Below are 27074 nucleotides of genomic sequence, written 5' to 3' on the forward strand. Positions count from 1 at the left end.
TCACATTAGGCACCACATAAATTAGGGGTGTAACATGAATGTGGGAATTGAGCCTCATGTAGGAGCACAAAAATGGGGGACCTTTGTGAATGGGATATGTGACAAACCTGAAGGCGTCTGTATTTAAACTTATACACACACACACATGCGCGCACACACACACACATATACGCACACGCACACACACATCACTGTGCAGGCCAAAAGAAAGCATCTGTGAGGGGCCACCAGCATTTAACCTTTGAAAATCACTCTGACAAATATAATCTCATGTCCTTACCCAGGAGATGGAATGGGTGATAACTGTGAGACCAGTGGACAGAATTTAGGGTTTGGGGACTGAAGCAAGAGGACAAATGAACTGTGTCCCTGAATAGAATGGTATAGAATGAGAAGATGCCATGGAGAAGGTCACAGAAATGTGAGCGGGAGGTCACAGAAATTGTGAGCACACAAATGTGTGCCTTGAAGGCACACTGTGCTAATTCATGATTCTGTCCAGACTAGGCATAATAGAGAGTTAAGTGTGTGCACTCTGGTGTCTCATTGCCTGGCTCCATCATTTCCTAGTCGTAGGACCTGATGTAAGTTATTTAACATTGCTGTGCCTGAGCTTCCTTATGTCCAATATGAGGCTAATAGTACTTTCATCATAGGGGTGTTGTTATGACTAAATGAGATTACACTTTTGAGGTACATACCAGCCTCAATTAACATCATATGTTACATACTGCTCTTAAATATTTCAATGTTTGATATAAACGTATGTGTATGTGTGCATGTTTATTCCAATTTTATATAATTCTCTTTTCCAGGTCTTAGAATTGCCTTTCATGTTGCTGCTAATCCATAGACTTTCTCTGACAGAGACACCAGAGATGTGCTGCTGTTACCTCAGAGGATTAAGAATGAAAATTGCACTTTAGAACATTCTCACTTTTCAGATCTGGATCATGACCTTCTTCAACTTATTCATATTTTCAGACTGCACCACTTTTTGGGAGCAATGCACTTTAAAAGATGCCTTCCTGCGGTGTAAAATAATATTTCCTCTATTTGTCCTAAATAGTTACTTTTATGACTAAGAGTTTCACTTTGGTTTTAGTTTTCTGGAGTCTGAATAAGTCTAAATATAATTTTACCATGTCTTTCCTGATTTTATTGATTTCAATGATATGCCTTCTTCACATTCATTTTTTCACTATGAAAATCTTAAGTCTTTCGAATATATCCAGTCTATACTGCTCATTTAATTGCCTTTTTCTAGATCTTCTTTACCTCCACTCAGCATTTATCCCCAGGGAATCCTGTATTAGCCCAAACCTGTACTCAGAGCATGGGTGAAAAAAATACTCATAACCCCATAGAACATTTTCTAGTATTTCAAATAGAACCACCAATCCATCAGAATAATTACTTTCATTGTTTTTCTTACAATTAAAAATGTAAAAATTAAATTAAAAAAATGACATAATCTATGCAAAGTAATTACACCCATGGATAAGAAGATTGGCCCTAAGCACATTTCTTCTGAACTTGTGTATGTTAGAAGTCGTTTTCAATGCACAGCAAATGGTATGATCGATCCACCTTTATGTTCCATGTAAATTGTTTTTATTTTTGATAGCAAACCCTGGAGAAATGATGCTTGAAGCATCACAACAGCCTTGATTGACAGCTCGCTAACTGCTGTCTTTTTATAGGAAACGTAATTGACAGCCCGTAGGTAAAGAGCACAGTGAAAAAAATTCAAAGATGACATTTGTTCCACTCGTTATTTATTAAAATTCAAATAATACAGCAAAATGTATGCATCTTAGGAGGACATATTTGTAGACTGAATTTGAGGACAAATTCAGCTCTTAAACTGTTATGTAAGTTTGCTACATAGTAATATTATGCTAAAATTACCTCTTATAAAGTAGTTAGAATTTTCAGTGAAATCTACATTACTCACTTTCTATATAGGAATACTATGCTAAAATTACCTCATATAGTATTTAGAATTTTCAGTGAGATTTACATTACTCATTTCCTTACCCCATGTATGCTATTTATTTAGCTTGGTGTGGTTTAGATAAGTAGAGACTTTTCAAATTGTACGTTATCTTTTGTATGCACCTGCCCATGTGGATTAAGGTAAAAAAAAATCAAGAATTCTGAATTATCAGAAGCGCTTTTTGCCAGCCCTCACCCCCAATACAGTAGGTCTGGATTGGGACTCAGTAATTTGCATTTCTAACAAATTCCCAGGTTAGTTATCCATTGCTGTGTAACAAATTACCCAACATTTTAATGGCTTACAACTAAAGCTACTAAATATACTTACTATCCCACCATCTCTGTGGGTCAGGGACCTGAGATCAGTCGTTCTGCCTTGGGATCTCTTATGAGGTGGCAGTCAGGATGCTGGAGGGGCTGCAGGCATATGAAGACTTGCTAGAGGATCCACTTCCAAAATGATCTGGGCACATGGTTGTTAGCAAGAGGCTTCAGTTCCTCCCCAGGCAGATCATCCCATAGGGCTGTCTCGTAACATGGCACCCGAGTTCCCCCAGAGAGGGTATTCCATGAGACAGGATGTACACAGGAAGCCTCAGCACCTTCTGTGACCCAGTATCAGAAGCTGCACACAATGACTTCCATGTCACTCTATTCCTCAGAGGCAAGTCAAGTACAGATCACAGTAAGGGCAGGGGAATGAAGCTCTACTTCTTGAAGGGAAGAGAATAAAAAAAAAAAAAAAACGTAATGGACATTTTGAAAGATTTAAATGCTGATGCTCCTGGGAATCATACTTTTTGAGAACCACTGATCTAAATGAACTCCAACTTATACGGATGAGAAACTTATGGTTTCCTAAGCTACATGAATCAGCAAGTGTCACAGTCTATGGATTTGTGGTAGGGGTAAGGTGATGCACTTTTCATGCATCTCCACTGAACCATATTGTGTTTGGTCATACTTGAGCAACAGTTCTTCGAAGATCTCGGTTATCTGAGGAACCCAAAAAGCCTTTGTGTTTTTTCTAGGTTAGGGATTTTCATATTGATCCACAGAGCTCTGCAGTTTCGCGGACGCTTTCTAGGAATCCTATCCAGGTGGGGGCAGTGGTGTCAATTTTCTGAGGGCTATATTACTCAGTATTCAAGTTATACACACTGGGCTGGAAGAGGGAGAGAGTAGGGGACAAAGAGGAGGTGACTGAGAGATGAAGAAGGAAATGATGAATGGAGAAGAAATAATAAAGAAATAATCTGAGGAACCCAAGCCATAAGCCTGCCAGGTCTTTCAATATGAGTCAGGGTGAGATGGGAGATGAAAATCAACTCTTCCTGCTACTTGTATATATAACACATATGGAGTTGCAAAAAAAACACAGAAGTAAACACCTGTGTACACTTTACTCATCTAAAGATACAGGACGATGGCCATGCCATTGACCTCCTGTGTGCCCTGCTCAGGGCACCCCACCATTCCACTCAGGAATTTCGTGTTATCATTCTCCTGCTTTTCTTTATCGTTTTCTACAATATCTTGCCTACATTTTGCCTGTTTTGGAATCATCCTGTATACATACATGTGTAACTCCCTAGTTTTCACTCAACTTCATGAGACTCATCCTTCTTCATATGTGTAGTTATGATTCATTTATTGCTATGGCTGCATGGTACTCTTATCCTTCCATCTTCCTATCTGTGGACAATATTTCTGTTGCTGCAAAAAAATGCTGCTATGAGCATTCTTGTAGATGTCTCCTGATGCAATGTGTAAGCATTTTGGCAGGGTATATATCTAAAAATGAAACTGATGGATTGTGGGGGCTGTTCATCTTAATTTTACTAGATTGTCTGTTAGTAATCAACTAGATGGTTGATTTCACAAGGGTTTTACCAATTTACGCTCCCACAAACAGCATCTAACAGCTCCTGCCACCCCACATCTCAGCAACACTTGGTAGTGTTAATCCCGCATTTTGTCTCTTCTGATTTTTAACTTTCAAGCTGATTTTATGCCAAACCCTCAATTAGATGTGACTCCATCAGACTGGACTTTTGAGACATTATGATCCTGGTACCGAAGATGCCTGATCCTCATGACATAACTGGTCATAATTGGTCATTTTTTGTCTCAATAAATGAGCAAAAAATGAAACGAATCTAAGTTTTAACTGTTTGTAAAATTGCATATTTTTTGCATATTTTAAATGTTTATCAGAATTTCAGGTTCTTCTATCTCTAAATTATGCACCCAACAGCAAGCTGTAGCTGTGTATTTGTTCCCAAACCCAGAGGCTCCACAAGAAATTAATGCAATATTCTGAGTGCTGCCACTAGAGGTGGGAAAGGAGCTAAAAACAAAAACAAAAAACTTGGTTCCCAAATGCTAGTTCTTCTGCCAGTTCCTGATGTATGTTTCACTAATCTACAAGGAAATGACAAAAAGAACAGAGTGAGCTTTTCATATAACTAAATGCATTCCATCTAAAGGACTATTCTTTATTCTGAGGTTGTCCTTTTCACTTTTTGATGTTAAAATGTTCTTTCACTTTTTGATGTTAAAATGTTCCCTGTCTTATGAAACGATGGTAAGAGTAGATGGTATTTATCTGCTTGACATCCTTTTTTGACCTCAGGTTTTCCGTGTGCGTGTCTTAATTTAAGTACCCCATCAAATTTAAATGTTTGGATACATTTTTAAGAGTGGTTTAATGCATCATTATTCATCATTTAATATGCATTTCATAGAAAGCATCCTGGAAGTTACCGTCAGAAGCGTTCAAGTCTCAGAAAGCAGGTGGACCTGGGTTCAGTTAAGGCTTAGTACTGACATTACCAGGAGAGACATGCCAAAGATGGGTGAAACAGTGTTTGTCCTCATCAGTTTATGGCTTAGCTTATGCACCATATAGTTAGGAACGTAAAAGTGAGGGTCTTGACGAAAATAAGTGCAGTCGGGTGCCTTTTAAATGGAAGCAGAAGTGGTTTGGCAATTGCTGAAGGAGAGTCTTGACTGGACGCGGAAGGAAACGTAGAGTGGCGGGTAAACCAATGCCAGCAAGGCGGACAGACAGGAACCAAGGCCTGGAGGCCGCTCGAGCAGGAGCGCGGACCTGGCCGCAGGGAGCGTCCGCTGGAGTGCTGGACAGTGAGGCTGGACAGGGCCGCGGGCCGGCCACCCGCCAGGGCTCAAGGGGCGCCTGTTCTGGGGGCAGCGACGGACAGTGGCCGAAGAGGGAAGAGGAGTAGAAGAGGAAAGGGGCCACCGAAATGACCATCACTCCACCTTCTCCGGAAGGCGCCGTGATTCAGCTCCAGCCTGATCCCAGCCGAGAGCGAGCGCGCCCCGCAGCCAATCAGCAAGGAGCCTTCAGGCCTGTTAGACCCGCCCTCTACTTCAAAACTTCTCTGGCGCTTATTCTCCCGGCAGCCTCAGGAACCTGGGGGAGTCGTGCGCCTGCGCAGTCTGTAGACTCCGCTCTTGTCCTCCCCTCCTCCTAGCCTCTCACAGCCAACATGGCGGCGCCCTGTGTGTCCTGCGGTTCGGTCTTTTCCTACCGGCTCTTTCTCCCGGGCAGGGTTAGTCTTGCCCGGAGACAAGGCATTTGGAAAGCGGTGGCTGCTGAGCTGCAGAGAGCTCCCGGATTCCAGGTTAAGATGCGGGATAACTGGGAGCGGTGGTCCTTGAAGCGGGAGGATGTGGAGCGGGGACAGTGGTAGAGCAGACGAGAGACTGCGGCCCGGCGTGCCGACCACCTTACCCCGGGTCTGGCGAGTCCTTGGGCTGGGACCTGAGAGTCCCAGGTACTTGGTAGAGGTCTAGGTTCAGGGTGAGTGGGGATTGGCAGGCGGCGGCTTCTCCGAGGTCGTTTCTGGTTTTCGCGGAGGGTATCGAGGGGCGAAGTTACCTGTAGGCGGATCTCGAGCGACCCTTGCTTTGACTTGGCCGCCCGGCCCAGGGGATTCGGGGCCCAGGTGTGCTTTTGGCTCCAGTCCTAACCTCCTGCCCCCCCACCCCACCCGCAGGCTTAAAGAGGGAGAAGGAGGTGCTGCTGGGCGTCTGCGGGGGTGCCGCCCTTGGGCAGGTGGGTGAGCACTGGGGGCTTTGAATAGGCTGGAAGAATTGATAGAACAAGTCACAGTGGCGAAAGAGAGAGAGAGTGACTTTTAAAGTGCATTGCATTTGTCCAGTGTTTATTTTCTTGATTTTCCCAGAACTTTGTTTCTGGAGAAATGGAGGCCAGAACGTTACATTTCACTTAATCCGGAGGACAGAGGGAAACTAAGATTCTAACCCCATTTGGTTGGATGATGGTGACATTCACTGATGTGGGAATTCAGAAAAAGGAACAAGATTGGAAACGGAAGAAAATGAGTTCATTTTGGGATATAATTGTGTTTTTAGGCGCCAGTGGGATAGCCAAGTGGCAATTTCCATAGGCCCATAGATAGGTCTGCAGCTCAGGAAGACAGCAAGGTGTAGGCAGAGGGACAGGGCCCTGAAGGACAAAAAGGTCGAGGAAAAAGAGCCGCAGAAGTGAGAAGTAGCTGCTAGAGAAATAGGGAAAAAAAGCAAGCAATGTAGTTTTATGGAAAACAAGTAATATTTTAAGGAGGGAGAATGATAAACCATATTAAATAATGCGGAGAAGTCAAGTAACTATGCTGTAAACATTATATTGAAAATAATAACCATCTTTTCTCTTTTACAATTTAACACAATTCAGCTAATCCACCCAGTTATTTATCCATCATTTATTTTTGGTATTATTTTAGTCGGAAGATGTCCTAGAAGTCTGTTTATTTTTGTATGCATCATTTTTGCGTATTTGTCCACCATATACACATACTTAGACCTATAAAAGGAACTGTACTATACAGGATGTTTTTATTGTTGACATGTAATATGTGTGGATGTGTATGAGGTTTTGGGGTTAGCTTTCTCTTCCACCTCAACCCCCCTTCCCACACCCCCATGTATGTATGCGTATGTATCTTTCCATACCATTGTCTGTTTTCTTATATACAAAGATATGTGCATATGCATACTTTAAAAAAAGTGGTACCAAATTGATTCCTATACTACTTTTTGGTTTTCTTACAGTGTGTAGTAGAAATCCCTTCAAGTCATCTAGTATGTATATGAACATTTTTTAGTGCTGCATAATGTTCTGCTGAATGAATGTATCAAAATTAACAATTCAAGGGCATTTGCTGTTTTATCCAGTTTCTTATCACTAATAAAATGCAGTAAGCATCCTTTTATAATTCTTAGGTACTGATGCTATTTTTCTGTGGGAGATTTCCAGTTGTGAGATTATTGCTGCAGAAAGATGTATAGATCCTAAATTTGAATGGATATTGCCATATAACTTCCCCAGAAGGCTGTAGCTTGTAGCATCAGGAAAGGGTGCTGGATTTTATCAAATGTCCTTTCAGTGTTTATTGAGATAAGCATGTTTTTTTTTCTTTTGTTGTATTTATGTGTTGTATTACATGGATTTTTAAGGGTGTTGAACCGCCTTTGCCTTCCTGGGATAAATTCCACTTGGTTATGGTACATAATCTTTTTAATATGCTGTTGGATTTGGTTTGCTAGTATTTTGAAAATAATTTTGCGTATATATTCATAAGGGAAATTGATCTGTAATTTTTTTTCTAATGTCTTTACCAGATTTTGATATCAGGAATGCCAGCCTCATAAAATGAATGAGAAAATGTTCCCTCCTCTTGCATTCTTTGGGAGACTTGGGCAAGGATTAGTTTTATTCTTCTTTAACTGTTTGTTAGAATTCACCAGTGAAACCCTCTGGTCCTGAATTTTTCTTGGGTGGAAGGTTTTTTGATTGAATCAATCTCTGTACTTGATATAATTTTGTTGAGGTTTTCTATTTCTTTTTTAGTCAGTTCAGGTAATTTGTGTATTTCTAGGAATTTTTCCATTTCATCTAGATTACCTAATTTATTGGCATACAATTGGTCATGGAATTATCTTATAATCATTTTTATTTCTGTAAGGGCAGTGGTGATTTCACCGTTTTCATTTCTCATTTTTGGCTATTTGTATCTTTTCTCTTTTGTTTGTCAGTCTAACTAGAGATTTGTCAATTTTATTGGTGTTTTTCAAAGAACCAACTTTTTATTTTTGTTTATTCTCTGAATTGTTTTTGTGTTCTCTATTTCATTTATCTCTGCTGTAATCTTAATTATTTCTTTCCTTTTGGTAACTTGGTTTGCTTTGTTCTTTTTTCTGGTTCCTCAAGATGTGAAGTCAGGTTGCAAATTTGAGGTCTTTCTTTTTAATATAGACCCTCACAGCTATAAATTTCTTTCTTGAGCACTACCATCACTGCATCCCACAAACTTTGGTTTGTTGTCCCATTCTTCTCTGAGTATTTTCTAATTTCCCTTGTAATTTTATCTTTAACCCGGTGATTAAGGGTGTCCTGTTTAATTTCCACATATTTATACATTTTCTAGTTTTCCTTTGTTATTGATTTCTAGTTTCATTCCATTGTGGTCAGAGAAGTTACTTTGTGTGATTTCAATATTTTAAATTTATTGAGACTTCTTTTGTGCCCTAATATACGGTCTGTCTTGGAGAATGATCCAGGTGTACTTGGAAAAAATGTATAGGCTGCTGTTGGGTGACATATTCTAGATATGTCTGTTAGATCTGTCTAGTTTGTTTATAATATTGTTCAGGTCCTCTGTTTCCTCGTTGATCTTCTGTCTGGATATTTTATCCAGGACTGAAAGTGAAGTGCAGTGCTTAATTCACATTATAGAGGGTAGAGTGGTGGTTTGGGGCAGCTTCCAGGAGATAGCAATAAAGTGGAATCTTTAGAGACAATTATGAATTATATGAAAAAAGAGAGATATTCTGTTCTAGGGAGATGTAATAGGTGGATGAAGGTACAGGCATAGACAGAGTAATAAAGGGTTCTGGGAACAAGAAATGATTGGTTGTAGCATAGAGCTTTGGTGAGAGAATGGTGATAGATAGGTTGGAGAATTTGACTATTTTATGGTCTGTTTTGCTGTGCTAAGACACTTAATCTTCTTTTTTTGTTTGTCTAAAATGAAAATGGGACTATTATTATTGTAAGCAGACAGTTGACAGTGATTACCCATGAATTCTTGAATCCTCAATAAACATAACTTAATGTAGGGGTGGCTAATTTAGTTTCCCTAATGTTTTTTATTTTTATAATCAAGAAAAAGAGTAAAACAGTTTCTATTTGGGAAAAAATACTGTAAAATATCTTACTGATATCTTAATTTTCATTTTCTATAAAATAATTTCTACTAAGCACTTTCGTAGTGCTTAAGCTCTCAGCTTTCAACAACAGAGCAAATATGCCCTTGTTTAATTGGACTGTACTGCCACAGAAGACTCATCTGTGACATTTGGTGGCTTAGCCCTTGAGTTTTTCGTTAGTTTCATTGTAAACACATTCTTGTCTGTGTCTTAAGTATCTGTTCTTTTTTTTCTTTTATGAACTCCTGGAAGATATGATATCCTATATTTATCATAGTACCCATTAGTTCTGCAGCAGGGTCTTAAAACTTTATCAATAGATGGCTAAAAACGACTTTGAAAGACAGATTTTTAAAATTAACTTGCATTTTTGTCAGATGCTTTTCACAACTCTGTCAATTAGTTATATTTTCCCTCCAGATAATTTTGGAATTTTTTTTTTAAGTTCAGATTATTAGCAGTTAAAAAGAGCCCTTTGGTAGTGGCTCTTTGGAGTCTCATCTTGAGTTTAGGGGCAAGAACGATTGTAATGCTATTTTATCTTATGGCCACATTCTGGCCAGATTGATCCTGCTGTGGATCATAGTTGGAGTTTCTGTGTTTTAGCTGTCAGGGTTGCCTCTTTCTGCTTTCAAATGCAGTTTTGTGGACCCCTAATAGCCTACTTAGAAATTTCTCTTTTGCTTAAGTAAACCAAAGTCAGCTTCTTCTACTTGGATGGAGGCCTCTAATTGATCTGAATATAAACCTATTTAAAAAATGTAACTGTAACCACTCTCTTGGAGTCCTTACATTTTTCTTTCTGTGTATATTTTCTTTAATCAGTCTGTACCTTCTCCTTCTAATCTTGAAAAAAATTATTTTTGCCTTTTCCATTCAAATTAGCAGCAGATTCTTCTTTGTTCCGTTTTTATCCAATTAAACTAAAAGGACACCTCCTTGATATTGCTGTCATACTTTTAAAGTTGTATGTAACATTCATATGTGACCAAATTTGGGACACCAACTGCTCTGTCATGACATGTCTGTTTTGGCAGACTGTTTGATTGAAATTATAGTTGTCTAATCCACTGATTATCTTTGTAAAAAGAAACAGACCTGTCAAGTTGCATCTATGCTATTCCATAAAAGCAAAGTCTGAGGAAAATTCTCTCTTACATAGCTTTTCATTTGAAAATAGAACTTGTAGAAAATTTTGTTGAGAACTGAACTTAACGGTGACAGCAAATTCTCTCAGGAATTATTAATGGTTTTAGCTGAAGATTTGGTCATTTCACACTCAACCTTACCCTACTTATTAGATTGTACAAATGAATAATGATTTTTTTTGTGTGTAAATCTTTATTGATGAACTAATTTGGAACATTTAAAAAATATAGTCAGCGACCTCGTACTGATGCTGCAATGGCTTGGTACAATTTCCAAAATGTCCAGATGTCAAGCATTACGCACAGAGGTCTTTGAAAAGATCCTAAAGTGCTAAAGAGATTTTATTTTCGGAAAAAATAGCAAATTAGGGACATTCTTTTTCTTTTCCTTTTTAAAAAAGTTCATTCTAAATGAAACAGTAAAAAATTTTACAAACTTTTTAAAATAACATTTATGTTAAAACTAGGAAAGCTACTACCTCATGTCACAAACTTCAAAGAAAACAGGCACAGAATAATTTTCAATCAAGTGAAGAAATGAATCTTTGAAACAGTAATCAACTTGTTTGCTTGTGATTGTGTTGAAATGTAGGAACAAAAGACAAGGAACAATGTGCAAACGATAGATGAAAAAATACAAATAAATATTTACTCAAGGAAATGGAAGAATTATTTTACTACAACTACTTCATACTGTCAAGGACATTTTAAAAAGAGATATAATTAGGTGGGAAAGAACTATATAAAATGGGGGAAGACAAGAAGATATAATTAAAATAAAATAATTGTGGAAAGAATTTTGAAGATAGACCAGTGATATAAATAAGAATTAATTCAGAGTGGCTGTATAAGCAGTGTTCTAGTTTGCTAGCTGCCAGAATGCGACACACCAGAGACAGATTGGCTTTTAATAAAAGGGGATTTATTTTGTTAGTTCTCCAGAGGAAAGGCAGCTAACTTTCAACTGAGGTTCTTTCTTACGTGGGAAGGCACAGGGTGATCTCTGCTGGCCTTCTCTCCAGGCCTCTGGGTTCCAACAGCTTTCCCCAGGGCGATTTCTTTCTGCATCTCCAAAGGCCTGGATTGAGCTGCAAGTGCTGAGATGAGATATGCTGAGCTGCTTGCTCTGTACTACGTTGAGCTTTCTCATTTAAGCACCAGCCAATTAAATGAAACATCATTCATTGCAGCAGGCATGCCTCTTAACTGACTACAGATAAATGAGCAACAGATGAGGTTCACATACCATTGGCTCATGTCCACAGCAGCAGAACTAGGTGCCTTCACCTGACCAGATTGACAACTGAATCTAACTACCACAAGCAGAATTTCCCTACAGAAAAGAGGGAAAAAGCAAGGAATTAAGGTTTAAATATCATACAGAATGCAGAAAAAAGGGAGAAAGAAATAAGATGAAGAGAAGCTGATATAGGGAAAACAGAAAAGCAGAACACTGTGTATCTGAAGGAGAGAGCAGAATATGTAGGGGAGATTTCAGTGGACAATTTTTTAAAATTTCTGATTTCATAGGAAAAACACATTTAAACATTTTACTCAGTGATATGTATAGATAATCACTAGTAAAATAAGAGCAGGCTATGAGTATACAAATTGATAGATCAAAAAGAAACAAACAAAAATTTTACAGGCCAAATAGCAAATGAAAGAAAATAAGAATGTAAAGATAAAATAAGATGAAATGTCTGTTAAAACAACCTTTAAATGGAATATACTCATCTATTGAAAGAAAACTTAGATTGAGCCCAAACCTAAAGATAACTCAAAATTTAAATGAAAAGGATGGGCAGTGATATACCACAGAAATGCATAAAAGAGATAGAATGTTATGATTTTATGCTCTGACAGTTAAATTCCAGGTAAAAGAATTAAATGGGAGTGGAACATTTTAGCTTGCTGAAGGATACAATCTGTGATAAGATATAACTTTCCTGAAAGTTATATAGATCATGCATTGGCTGTTCCACTGAACATATAAAAGAAATCTATAGGAAATGAAAGGACGATTGACAAATATACTGATGGGTATTATGTGGATATAGGTTTCTGTTACCTCCAGCCTCGCATCCAGTGTGGGTGAATACTTAGAAATTTTTCCAATATTTCCCCTTAGTTTCTCTATTTGTTATCATTTTACAATCACCATATCTTTGTTCTTTGAATATAAAGTATTCAGTTCTTCAAACCTCCCACTCCTTTCAGCAGACTATCTCATCTCCTAGTTAGTGGCTGTAAGGCATAACTAAATTTACTTTTCTGCCTTCTCTCCCTCACTTACAAACTTTTTTTGTATTTTTACACAGTAGAAGAGACGTTTCTTATTCTAACTCTAATCCCTGCCATTCCGCCTACTCTAAGGGTGTCTTGTGCTGATTATTATTAAACTTGTGTCTCTAGTTCAGACATCCCTGTTCACATAGCTGTCTGCCCCCTGGACATCTACCTTTCCTAGGATGTCCATCAGATATCTCAAATTCATCATGTCCAAAATTGAGCTCCTTGTTTTCCTCCCTAAATTTGCTCTTTCTATAGAGGTCATTGTTTTAGTGATTGAATTCTCACTAGGAGACTCATGTAGCCTCTTCTTGATGGTTGCAGTTGGTGATTGGTGGAAAGTGTGGTGGTAGTAACCTAAAATAATATCACTGGATTTTGTTTCAATTGTGATTTTACCTTTATTATAAATGGATTGTTTAACCTGTGGACGAAAAAATTTTGTCATGTCATTTACAAAACCAGTAGTGTAATCATACTCTTGGAAATGTAACATTTGGGAGAATTGCCTCTAATATGTGATTGCTACTTTTAGCCTCCAAATTCATGCCTTGACCATAGTTTTTTGAGGCAGAAAAGCATCTTCTCTTCCTTTAAATATGGGGAGTAATATTCTCCATTGCTCACGAAAGATTTGGAATCATGAAAAAAAAAACATAAGATGTTAACACTAATGGGGTAGGGAGTTGGTGCAGGTGGAGCATGGCAGTGGGGATGGTGAAGCACTAAAATATGTCAGGCTCTTTCCTATAAAAGGGCAGCCTAACTGTGCATGAGTAAGTTTTCAACATGTCTTTATTCATTGATGATAGTAACACCGTATCTTTACAAGACATTGTAAAATATATATAATTGTTTCTTATAGATAATATTTTTTAAAGAGAGAAATTCCTCTGTGCTCTCCTGTGGAAAAGAGAGGCTATACTTTAGTCTTTCAACTGTAAAGTTTCCTGAAATTTAAAATTGCCCTTTCTTATCCATCAAAGAGTAGGAAGAACTGGTGTTGAAGAGTTTAAGAACACAGTTTATTACCATTAACTGAATATTGAATATTAATCCTGTATCTTTTTTCTTTCTATTTTCTGTTGTAATTGTAGTGAGAAATTATTAGTCATTTTTTTTAAGGGTACGATTATGGCCCTAAAAAAAAGCAAGGTGAGAACCCACAGTTTAAGGGTACTGTTCCCATGCATTGGCCTGTTTGTTCTGTCATTCCTTCTGCTTGTTGGTGTGTGCATGTGCATTTCCCTCTTTTTTAAGATAGTGGCATTTTACTCTTATTTCCATGTATATCAAATACCACAGCTCACTTTATTTTCACCAGTCAGTATCAAACATGGATTTTTAATTGGATGAGGGTGTATCCTATCACTTACTTTGTTTTTAATGTGTTGAAATGCTAATAGTTTAAAATATTTTGTAAGCACAGGCTTTTAAGCAAGTTTTCAGCAGGGGACAATTTCTAACTTTGTTAAACAGATCTTTTACCTGGTTTCCAGACTCCTGTCGACTGAGTACCATGATAAAAACGGACAATTGCTTGAATATCCTGTTTTATTTAGAGATGATGGCCTATAAGCTAGCTGTTTAATTTAAAATCTTTTCTTTCTGTTTATATTTTGTGTTAGATATTAAGGCTAAGACACACCGCAGTTGTGACAACAAAGAAAATTGCTGCAGCCTTCAGACGTGAAACTTACACAGTGGATTTTATTAAAAAACAGATTGAAGAGTTCAACATAGGAAAGAGACATTTAGCCAACATGATGGGAGAAGATCCAGAAACTTTTACCCAAGAGGATATTGATGTAAGTACAGTTACTCTCTTGGAAATGTAATTACTATAGAGTTTTAGATATTGATAGTACTTTTTTTTCTTCAGCATGAGCTTCTTAGCTCTTTGTAAATTTTAATCAAACTGTCAGAATAGAAAAAAGTCATTATACATTGCAAATTGGAATGCTGGTTTTGAAAAGAGATGCTACTCTGTTATTTGAAGGATTATAAAATTTAGTGAATTTTAGATTTTAACTAGAAATGGTTACTCTGCTTGATTCAAGGTCATATGAATGCTTATAATCTATTTGTAAACATTTATCCAGTTGTGTAATCTTAGACTCAGCTTTCTTACAAAATGTTAAGATAGAGAGCAATGGAAATACAGTCAAGTTTATAGGAAAACCCTTCAGTAAACCTTGGCCTAGTGTTTTTATCAACTGAAGTATATATTTGAATTTTCATAGTACGGACATATTTTGAGTATTTGAGACTAAGGTTAGAACTCTATTTCTCTTACACGCTTGAATTATTTTATTCCTGAGAAAAGTAGTAGTACTCAGTAATAACTTTTGTTAGATTTCTCGGGACAACTAGTGAGGAGATTAAATTTACCAATAAACTTTGAAGCTTGTTCTCATTTAAAAAAAAATTAACATATCCTATGATGTTATGTATTTAGCTGAAGAGTAACACCTTCATATAGATTTAACATTTTTGTAAGATTTTAATTATATAGATTTTTAAAAATTTTTTTCTAATTTCATCCTTCTGTGTGATGCTGCCTCTTTTATTTCTTTTTTCTTTTTTATTTTTTTATTAACGGAAAGAAAGAAAAAAAGAAAAAAAATAAAAATAAAAAAAGAAATTAACACAACATTTAGAAATCATACCGTTCTACATATGCACTCAGTAATTCTTAACATCATCACATAGATGCATGATCATCGTTTCTTAGTACATTTGCATCGGTTTAGAGGAACTAGCAACACAACAGAAAAAGATATAAAATGTTAATATAGAGAAAAGAAATAAAAGTAGTAATGATAGTAAAAAACATCAACAAAAAAACCCTATAGCTCAGATGCAGCTTCATTCAGTGTTTTAACATGATTACTTTACAATTAGGTATTATTGTGCTGTCCATTTTTGAGTTTTTGTATCTAGTCCTGTTGCACAGTCTGTATCCCTTCCGCTCCAATTACCCATTATCTTACCCTGTTTCTAACTCCTGCTGGACTCTGTTACCAATGACATATTTCAAGTTTATTCTCGAATGTCCGTTCACATCAGTGGGACCATACAGTATTTGTCCTTTAGTTTTTGGCTGGACTCACTCAGCATAATATTCTCTAGGTCCATCCATGTTATTACATGCCTCATAAGTTTATCTTCTCTTAAAGCTGCATAATATTCCATCGTACGTATATACCACAGTTTATTTAACCATTCTTCTGTTGATGGACATTTTGGCTGTTTCCATCTCTTTGCAATTGTAAATAACGCTGCTATAAACATTGGTGTGCAAATGTCCGTTTGAGTTTTTGCCCTTAATTCCTTTGAGTAGATTCCCAGCAATGGTATTGCTGGGTCGTATGGCAATTCTATATTCAGCTTTTTGAGGAACCGCCAAACTGCCTTCCACAGTGGTTGCACCATTTGACATTCCCACCAACAGTGGATAAGTGTGCCTCTTTCTCCGCATCCTCTCCAGCACTTGTCATTTTCTGTTTTGTTGATAATGGCCATTCTGGTGGGTGTGAGATGATATCTCATTGTGGTTTTGATTTGCATTTTTCTAATGGCCAGGGACATTGAGCATTTCTTCATGTGCCTCTTGGCCATCCGTATTTCCTCTTCTGGTAGGTGTCTGTTCAAGTCTTTTTCCCATTTTGTAATTGGGTTGGCTGTCTTTTTGTTGTTGAGTTGAACATCTCTTTATATATTCTGGATACTAGACCTTTATCTGATATGTCATTTCCAAATATTATCTCCCATTGTGTAGGCTGTCTTTCTACTTTCTTGATGAAGTTCTTTGATGCACAAAAGTGTTTAATTTTGAGGGCTCCCATTTATTTATTTCTTTCTTCAGTGCTCTTGCTTTAGGTTTAAGGTCCATAAAACCACCTCCAGTTGTAAGATTCATAAGATATCTCCCTACATTTTCCTCTAACTGTTTTATGGTCTTAGACCTAACGTTTAGATCTTTGATCCATTTTGAGTTAACTTTTGTATAAGGTGTGAGATGCGGGTATTCTTTCATTCTTTTACATATGGATATCCAGTTCTCTAGGCACCATTTATTGAAGAGACTGCTCTGTCCCAGGTGAGTTGGCTTGACTGCCTTATCAAAGATCAAATGTCCATAGATGAGAGGGTCTATATCTGAGCACTCTATTCGATTCCGTTGGTCGATATATCTATCTTTATGCCAATACCATGCTGTTTTGACCACTGTGGCTTCATAATATGCCTTTAAGTCCGGCATCGCGAGACCTCCAGCTTCGTTTTTTTTCCTCAAGATGTTTTTAGCAATTCGGGGCACCCTGCCCTTCCAGATAAATTTGCTTATTGGTTTTTCTAATTCTGAAAAACAAGTTGTTGGGATTTTGATTGGTATTGCATTGAATCTGTAGATCAGTTTAGGTAGGATTGACATCTTAACTATATTTAGTCTTCCAATCCATGAACACCGTATGCCCTTCCATCTATTTAGGTCTTCTGTGATTTCTTTTAGCAGTTTTTTGTAGTTTTCTTTATATAGGTTTTTTGTCTCTTTGGTTAAATTTATTCCTAGGTATTTTATTCTTTTAGTTGCAATTGTAAATGGGATTCGTTTCTTGATTTCCCCCTCAGCTTGTTCATTACTAGTGTATAGAAAAGCTACAGATTTTTGAATGTTGATCTTGTAGCCTGCTACTTTGCTGTACTCATTTATTAGCTCTAGTAGTTTTGTTGTGGATTTTTCCTGGTTTTCGACGTATAGTATCATATCGTCTGCAAACAGTGATAGTTTTACTTCTTCCTTTCCAATTTTGATGCCTTGTATTTCTTTTTCTTGCCTAATTGCTCTGGCTAGAACTTCCAACAGAATGTTGAATAATAGTGGTGATAGTGGACATCCTTGTCTTGTTCCTGATCTTAGGGGGAAAGTTTTCAATTTTTCCCCATTGAGGATGATATTAGCTGTGGGTTTTTCATATATTCCCTCTATCATTTTAAGGAAGTTCCCTTGTATTCCTATCTTTTGAAGTGTTTTCAACAGGAAAGGGTGTTGAATCTTGTCAAATGCCTTCTCTGCATCAATTGAGATGATCATGTGATTTTTCTGCTTTGATTTGTTGACGTGGTGTATTACATTAATTGATTTTCTTATGTTGAACCATCCTTGCATACCTGGGATGAATCCTACTTGGTCATGGTGTATAATTCTTTTAATGTGTTGTTGGATATGATTTGCTAGAATTTTATTGAGGATTTTTGCATCTATATTCATTAGAGAGATTGGTCTGTAGTTTTCTTTTTTTGTAATATCTTTCCCTGGTTTTGGTATGAGGGTGATGTTGGCTTCATAGAATGAATTAGGTAGTTTTCCCTCCACTTCGATTATTTTGAAGAGTTTGAGGAGAGTTGGTACTAATTCCTTCTGGAATGTTTGATAGAATTCACATGTGAAGCCATCTGGTCCTGGAATTTTCTTTTTAGGGAGCTTTTGAATGACTAATTCAATCTCTTTACTTGTGATTGGTTTGTTGAGATCATCTATGTCTTCTTGAGTCAAAGTTGGTTGTTCATGTCTTTCCAGGAACCCGTCCATTTCATCTAAATTGTTGTATTTATTAGCGTAAAGTTGTTCATAGTATCCTGTTATTACCTCCTTTATTTCTGTGAGGTCAGTAGTTATGTCTCCTCTTCCATTTCTGATCTTATTTATTTGCATCCTCTCTCTTCTTCTTTTTGTCAGTCTTGCTAAGGGCCCATCAGTCTTATTGATTTTCTCATAGAACCAACTTCTGGTCTTATTGATTTTCTCTATTGTTTTCATGTTTTCAATTTCATTTATTTCTGCTCTAATCCTTGTTATTTCTTTCCTTTTGCTTGCTTTGGGATTAGTTTGCTGTTCTTTCTCCAGTTCTTCCAAGTGGACAGTTAATTCCTGCATTTTTGCCTTTTCTTCTTTTCTGATAAAGGCATTTAGGGCAATAAATTTCCCTCTTAGCACTGCCTTTGCTGCGTCCCATAAGTTTTGATATGTTGTGTTTTCATTTTCATTTGCCTCTAGGTATTTACTAATTTCTCTTGCAATTTCTTCTTTGACCCACTTGTTGTTTAAGAGTATGTTGTTGAGCCTCCATGTATTTGTGAATTTTCTGGCACTCCGCCTATTATTGATTTCCAACTTCATTCCTTTATGTTCCAAGAAAGTGTTGTGTATGATTTCAATCTTTTTAAATTTGTTAAGACTTGCTTTGTGACCCAGCATATGGTCTATCTTTGAGAATGATCCATGAGCACTTGAAAAAAAGGTGTATCCTGCTGTTGTGGGATGTAATGTCCTATAAATGTCTGTTAAGTCTAGCTCATTTATAGTAATATTCAGATTCTCTATTTCTTTATTGATCCTCTGTCTAGATGTTCTGTCCATTGATGAGAGTGGTGAATTGAAGTCTCCAACTATTATGGTATATGTGTCTATTTCCCTTTTCAGCGTTTGCAGTGTATTCCTCACGTATTTTGGGGCATTCTGGTTCAGTGTGTAAATATTTATGATTGTTATGTCTTCTTGTTTAATTGTTCCTTTTATTAGTATATAGTGTCCTTCTTTGTCTCTTTTAACTGTTTTACATTTGAAGTCTAATTTGTTGGATATTAGTATAGCCACTCCTGCTGTTTTCTGGTTGTTATTTGCATGAAATATCTTTCCCCAACCTCTCACTTTCAACCTATATTTATCTTTGGGTCTAAGATGTGTTTCCTGTAGACAGCATATAGAAGGATCCTGTTTTTTAATCCATTCTGCCAGTCTATGTCTTTTGATTGGGGAATTCAGTCCATTAACGTTTAGAGTTATTACTGTTTGGATAATATTTTCCTCTACCATTTTGTCTTTTGTATTATATATATCATATCTGACTTTCCTTCTTTCTACACTCTTCTCCATATCTCTCTCTTCTGTCTTTTTGTATCTGACTCTAGTGCTCCCTTTAGTATTTCTTGCAGAGCTGGTCTCTTGGTCACAAATTCTCTCAGTGGCTTTTTGTCTGAGAATGTTTTAATTTCTCCTTCATTTTTGAAGGACAATTTTGCTGGATATAGGAGTCTTGGTTGGCAGTTTTTCTCTTTTAGTAACTTAAATATATCATCCCACTGTCTTCTAGCTTCCATGGTTTCTGCTGAGAAATCTACACATAGTCTTATTGGGTTTCCCTTGTATATGATGGATTGCTTCTCTCTCGCTGCTTTCAAGATCCTCTCTTTCTCTTTGACCTCTGACATTCTAACTAATAAGTGTCTTGGGGAACGCCTATTTGGGTCTAATCTCTTTGGGGTGTGCTGCACTTCTTGGATCTGTAATTTTAGGTCTTTCATAAGAGTTGGGAAATTTTCAGTGATAATTTCTTCCATTAGTTTTTCTCCTCCTTTTCCCTTCTCTTCTCCTTCTGGGACACCCACAACACGTATATTTGTGCGGTTCATATTGTCCTTGAGTTCCCTGATACCCTGTTCAAATTTTTCCATTCTTTTCCGGATAGTTTCTGTTTCTTTTTGGAATTCAGATGTTGTATCCTCCAAATCACTAATTCTATCTTCTTTCTCTTTAAATCTATCATTGTAGGTATCCATTGTTTTTTCCGTCTTTTCTACTTTATCCTTCACTTCCATAAGTTCTGTGATTTGTTTTTTCACTTTTTCTATTTCTTCTTTATGTTCAGCCCATGTCTTCTTCATGTCCTCCCTCAATTTATCAGTTTTGTTTTTGAAGAGGTTTTCCATTTCTGTTCGTATATTCAGCATTAGTTGTCTCAGCTCCTGTATCTCATTTGAACTATTGGTTTGTTCCTTTGACTGGGCCATATTTTCAATTTTCTGAGCGTTATCCGTTATCTTCTGCTGGCATCTGGGCATTTAGGCAGATTTCCATGAGTGTTGGACCCCACAGGTTGTAAGATTTTTCTGTGAAATCTCTGGGTTCTGTTTTTCTTATCCTGCCCAGTAGGTGGCGCTCGTGGCACACGTTTGTGTACGGGATCCACCAGTAAAAGTTGCTGTGGGTCCTTTAACTCTGGAAAACTCTAGCCGTAGGGGAGGTTTGGCAGCCTAAGCGTCTTGGAGGAGTGCCAGCCGGCCCAGGGGTCCGAACGTGGGAAGGGTCGCCGGCCGCCGCAGCACGTGAGAGCGCCCGACCAAATTTCCTAGTTGGCCCGGGGTGCCAAGCGTGGCGGAAGGGCGTCGCAGCCCGGGAGAGTGCACTGTTCCCAGGCGGACCGGGGAGTCACGTGTTTGGAAGGGACCCCCTGGTCACCGTTCTCCGCAGTCTGGGGATTTCTGACCCAACTCTTTCAGTTGGTCCGGGGGGCCTCGCGTGGTGGGGATGCCAGCCGCCACGGCCTGAGGGGACCGCCTGCCCAATTCTGCCAGCTGGCCTGGGAAGGAGGAAGGGAGGGACTCCGGCCGCTTACTGTCCCGCCTAGGAAAGCCCGCGTCCCTCGGTGTTCTCACCGGAGCTGGTTCTCCCAGACAGTCAGCCGTTCCAGGATATGGTACGCTGTCCCTTTGATCTCCGTCGTGGCTCCGGGAGCTGCTCTGTATTGTCTCCACTCCCCCAGTAGCTGTTCTGGAGGAGGAAAGGTGAGGGCGGGAAGGCTGTCGAGGCTGGTGGTGGAGGAGCCGGTGAAGGCGGGGGAAGAGGGCACCGTGGTGGTTGGAGAGCCACCGCAGCAGGAGGGGGAAGAGGGGAGAAGGTGGGCGGGCGGGTCGGCTGCTGCGGGGCGTGGGCGCCGTGCGGCGGGCCGGCGGAGAAAGAGAGTGGAGGAGGGTGGGCGGGTCGGCTGCTGCGGGGCGTGGGCACCGTGCGGCGGGCCGGCGGAGAAAGAGAGGGGAGAAGGAGGGCGGGCGGATCGGCTGCTGCGGGGCGTGGGCGCCGCGCGGCGGGCCGGCGGAGAAAGAGTAATTATGACTTGCTAAATTTTAGTTTAATCCCATCTTTTTGAATGGCTTTTCTACTTGTAAATGGTACTGAAGTATTTCTTCAAGGCCCCAGGCCAACATTTTTTATTTAACTATAGGATTTCTTATTATCCTTTTTGAATAATAAGGATATTATTCAAAATAATAATATTGATTATTATTATATAATAATCCTCTTTTTGAATCTTCTGATAATTTGGAAAGTATTTGGGGATATTAAGAAAATTGTATTTTCTCAATACCATTTAATTTTATCATGACTAGTGTAAATGGTTCTGCTCCGTTTTTAAAAATGGAGGTACAGAAGGACTGAGGTACAGAAACTATGTTTAAATATATACATATGGAAAAGGGTAAAGTTCTAAGACTTAAAGCTTTGAACCTAGTATTCTTACTTCATGTCTGCCTCACTTTATAGATAATATATGTCTGACAGTATCCAGAATGTATTCAATAATTTTTAGCTAGATTTACAGTAATAATGTCTGCATATTCCAAAATTATAATTTTTCTAGAAGAAATGAAGAAGATGATGAAAACCAGTTAAGAACCCTTCTCCCCATTCTATAATGTGTACCCTTTAGAAGAGATGGGGAAATGGGAGCTTCTTGGCACAAGTAGCAGTAGTACAGTTTATCCTTTTCCAAAGAAGAATATGGTGTCTGTTCTTATAAGTCTTCCCTCCTGAGGTACCTTCATTTGCTGTTTGTGTTTTTTCCCTCTTTTTTTGGTTACACCTTCATTGAGATCTAATTTGTATACAGCAGTGTGCCTATTTAAAATGTGCCATTTACTGTTTTTTTTTCTATTCACAGTTGTGCAACCATCATCACAGCCAAACTTAGAATATTTTCATGACCCCAAAAAGAAACCTATAACAGAAGGTGAGGCAAGATGGCAGCATAGGAAGGTGTGGAATTTAGTTTGTCCTCTAGAGCACCTAGTAAATAGCCAGGAACTGTCTGGAACACCTGTTTGGAGGACATCCCTGACGAGACTGGAGTGGGTGGAAGGGCCAAAATCATAGCACGGAATTGTGAGAAAGTCCCCAAAATCCAGAGGCTGGTACCCATCCCTCACTGGCATGGCAGACTTGGTTAGAAACACTTCCCCATGGGTAAAAGAACAAGTCTCTGCTGGGAGCAGGATGGGTGGGGCTGCCCAACCAAACTCCATTTGTGGTTTTAATCAACAAATTTGGACTGCTGCATACAAGCAAGCAGGAAAGGTGGTTTCTCCAGGCAGATAGGAGGCGGGGCTGATGAAAAAACAAATATCCTGAGAATTTTGGATTCGGCCGAGCTCGTGATACTTGGGAAGGGCTATACCAAGGCACATAGAGCCAGATACCAACTTCAGCTCTTGACACGTGAACCTTAGTATCTGCAGACTAACTCTGAAAAAGGATTTTTTTTAGGCTGTTCTCAGTAGCTCATTAGAAAAAGCCTCAGATATTTTCAGTTGTCAGCCCTGATGCAGGCAAGGGTGGAATTAAGTTAGATCTGAGAGACAAACAGGTCAAGTGAAGGAGTTAATTCTCTCAAAGGCTTATCCTTCCCAGGAGAAAGTGGGGGTGGGACCCAGCTGAAGTTGTGGCCTTCAGCCAGAGAAGTCAGATCCTAGGGGCTAAGCCCTAAGCCTGTCTTCTACATCAGCCTCTGTCTCTACCATGCCCCTGGCAGCTACAAGGTCTGCTTAGAATTAAACACACTGTACCACTTTATGCCAGTAGGGAGCTGCAGACTGACAAGCACCACTTGCTGAGCAGAATAGGGAAAGCACAGAGTCTAGAGGCTTCATAGGAATTTCTGACAACCTGCTGGAACTCATCCCTAAGGAAACTTGATACTGATTACACCCTCCACTTGAAACCTGGGCCTGTCTTGTCTGGGAAAACATGACTGGGGGTCAATGATATCTGGGGAAAATATCCTAAAAAAACAAGAGAAAGTTCCATTTAGGCAAGGCAAGACCAGAAAAACAACTGAAAAACTGAATCTGTATTAGAAGTCTAGAATATGTTGAACTGAATGCCAAAAAAAGATAGAGGACAAAGCCAACCAACAAGAAAACACTAGGTAAAAGAGTGAAAATGACATCCGGAATAAACTAATCAAGGAAATTAGATGTTGAGATGCCAACAAGAAATTACGAGTCATACCAGGAAAAACAAAGATATGGCCCAATTGAAGGAACAAATTAATACTTCAAATGAGATACAGAAGTTGAAACAACAAATTAATGTTTGCTCAAACATGCTAAATCAAGTAAAATATAAATTGGCAATTGAGGGACTATATGGCAAAGAGACGAAGGATATAAAGAAGACATTGGGCAAATGTAAAGAACTCAAAAGCTTGAAAAAACAAATGGCAAAACTTATGGGAATGAAAGGTACAATAAAAGAGATTAAGAACACAATGCAAATTTGAGGAGGCAGAAGCAAGGATTAGTGAACTAGGAGGCAGGACATTTGAAATCTTATACAGAGAAGAACAGATAGGGAAAAGAATGGAAAAGTATGAGCAGGGTCTCATGGGATTAAATGACAACATGAAATGCATGAATGTACAAGTTATGGGTATCCCAGAAGGGTAAGAGAAAGGGAAAGGGCGAAAGAATAATGGAGGAAATAATCACTGAAAATTCTTTTATCATAAAAGATTTATGAAAAACAGGTGACTTCCTGGAAGATGGCGGCTTAGTAAGATGCGCGGATCTTAGTTTCTTCTCCAGGACACCTACTAGGGGAGTAGAAACGATACAGAAAGCGCCCAAAGCCACAACAGAGATAAAAAAGACAGCGTACCCCATCCTGGAACGGCTGGCTGTCTGAGAGAAGCAGCTCGGGTGAGATCGCCGAGGCGCGCGGGCCTTACCGGGCGGGGTGGCAAGCGGCCGGAGTTACTCCCTTCCCCCTTCCCGGGCCGGCTGGGAGAATTGGAGAGGTGGTCCCCTGAAACCAAGGCGACTGGCGCCCACACCACGCGCAGCCCCCGGACCAACTGAGAGAATTGGATCGGAAACCCCCAGGCCGCGGAGAACGGTGACCCCGTGACTCCCGGGGAACGTGCACTCTCTCGGGCGGGCCGCTGGCGCTGGCGCCCTCCCGCCACGCTTGTTGCCCAGGGCCGACTAGGAAATTCAGACGGGCTCTTTCCCTGGCTGCGGCGACCAGCAACCCTCCCTGCGTTCGGACACCCTCCCTGCGTTCGGACCCCGGGCCGGCTCAAGCCGCTTCGGCTAGCGAACCCCCAGGATGGCGAGAGTTTTCCAAAGTTTAAGGTCCCACAGCACCTTTTACTGGTGGGACCCGCAGACAAACGTGTGCCACGAGCGCCACCTACTGGGCAGGATAAGAAAAACAGAACCCAGAGATTTCACAGAAAAATATTACAACCTTGCTGGGTCCAACACCAAGAGAAATCTGAATAAATGCCCAGACGCCAGCAGCAGAAGATAACTGTCCACGCTCAAAAGATTGAGAATATGGCTCAGTCAAAGGAACAAACCAATAGCTCAAATGAGACACAAGAGCTGAGACAACTAATGCTGAATATACGAACAGAAATGGAAAACCTCTTCAAAAATGAAATCGATAAATTGAGGGAGGACATGAAGAGGACATGGACTGAACATAAAGAAGAAATAGAAAAACTGAAAAAACAAATCGCAGAACTTATGGAAGTGAAGGATAAAGTAGCAAACATAGAAAAAATAATGGATAGCTACAATGATAGATTTAAAGAGACAGAAGATAGAATTAGTGATTTGGAGGATGGAACATCTGAATTCCAAAAAGAAACAGAAACTATAGGGAAAAGAATGGAAAAATTTGAACAGGGTATCAGGGAACTCAAGGACAATATGAACCGCACAAATATACGTGTTGTGGGTGTCCCAGAAGGAGAAGAGAAGGGAAAAGGAGGAGAAAAACTAATGGAAGAAATTATCACTGAAAATTTCCCAACTCTTAGGAAAGACCTAAAATTACAGATCCAAGAAGTGCAGCGCACCCCAAAGAGATTAGACCCAAATAGGCGTTCTCCAAGACACTTACTAGTTAGAATGTCAGAGGTCAAAGAGAAAGAGAAGATCTTGAAAGCAGCAAGAGAAAAACAATCCATTACATACAAGGGAAACCCAATAAGACTTTGTGTAGATTTCTCAGCAGAAACCATGGAAGCTAGAAGACAGTGGGATGACATATTTAAAATACTAAAAGAGAAAAACTGCCAACCAAGACTCCTATATCCAGCAAAATTATCCTTCAAAAATAAGGGAGAAATTAAAACATTCTCAGACAAAAAGTCACTGAGAGAATTTGTGACCAAGAGACCAGCTCTGCAAGAAATACTAAAGGGAGCACTAGAGTCAGATACAAAAAGACAGAAGAGAGAGATATGGAAAAGAGTGTAGAAAGAAGGAAAATCAGATATGATATATATAATACAAAAGGCAAAATGGTAGAGGAAAATATTATCCAAACAGTAATAACACTAAATGTCAATGGACTGAATTCCCCAATCAAAAGACATAGATTGGCAGAATGGATTAAAAAACAGGATCCTTCTATATGCTGTCTACAGGAAACACATCTTAGACCCAAAGATAAACATAGGTTGAAAGTGAAAGGTTGGGAAAAGATATTTCATGCAAATAACAACCAGAAAAGAGCAGGAGTGGCTATACTAATATCCAACAAATTAGACTTCAAATGTAAAACAGTTAAAAGAGACAAAGAAGGACACTATATACTAATAAAAGGAACAATTAAACAAGAAGACATAACAATCATTAATATTTACGCACCGAATCAGAATGCCCCAAAATACGTGAGGAATATACTGCAAACACTGAAAAGGGAAATAGACTCATATACCATAATAGTTGGAGACTTCAACTCACCACTCTCATCAAGGGACAGAACATCTAGACAGAGGATCAACAAAGAAATAGAGAATCTGAATATTACTATAAATGAACTAGACTTAATAGACATTTATAGGACATTACATCCCACAACAGCAGGATACACCTTTTTCTCAAGTGCTCATGGATCATTCTCAAAGATAGACCATATGCTGGGTCACAAAGCAAGTCTCAACAAATTTAAAAAGATTGAAATCTTACACAACACTTTCTCGGACCATAAAGGAATGATGTTGGAAATCAATAATAGGCAGAGTGCCAGAAAATTCACAAATACGTGGAGGCTCAACAACACACTCCTAAACAACGACTGGGTCAAAGAAGAAATTGCAAGAGAAATTAGCAAATACCTCGAGGCGAATGAAAATGAAAACACAACATATCAAAACTTATGGGACGCAGCAAAGGCAGTGCTAAGAGGGAAATTTATTGCTCTAAACGCCTATATCAGAAAAGAAGAAAAGGCAAAAATTCAGG

At 38.9% G+C, this 27074-nt stretch overlaps 1 protein-coding gene across 1 annotated transcript in view; it reads left to right on the top strand.

Moving 5' to 3' along the window:
- The first annotated feature begins 5455 nt into the window (after nucleotides 1-5455).
- MRPS9 (mitochondrial ribosomal protein S9) overlaps nucleotides 5456-27074 on the top strand; it is an 83266-nt gene continuing 61647 nt past the window's right edge. Inside the window, exons 1-2 of the mRNA XM_077134918.1 lie at nucleotides 5456-5651; nucleotides 14330-14509. Of these exons, the coding sequence (XP_076991033.1) occupies nucleotides 5517-5651; nucleotides 14330-14509 (315 nt within the window). The 5' untranslated portion in view covers nucleotides 5456-5516. The remainder of the gene's footprint in view (nucleotides 5652-14329; nucleotides 14510-27074) is intronic.

The sequence above is a fragment of the Tamandua tetradactyla genome, chromosome 17 (assembly GCF_023851605.1).
Source record: "Tamandua tetradactyla isolate mTamTet1 chromosome 17, mTamTet1.pri, whole genome shotgun sequence".
Lineage (NCBI taxonomy): Eukaryota > Metazoa > Chordata > Mammalia > Pilosa > Myrmecophagidae > Tamandua > Tamandua tetradactyla.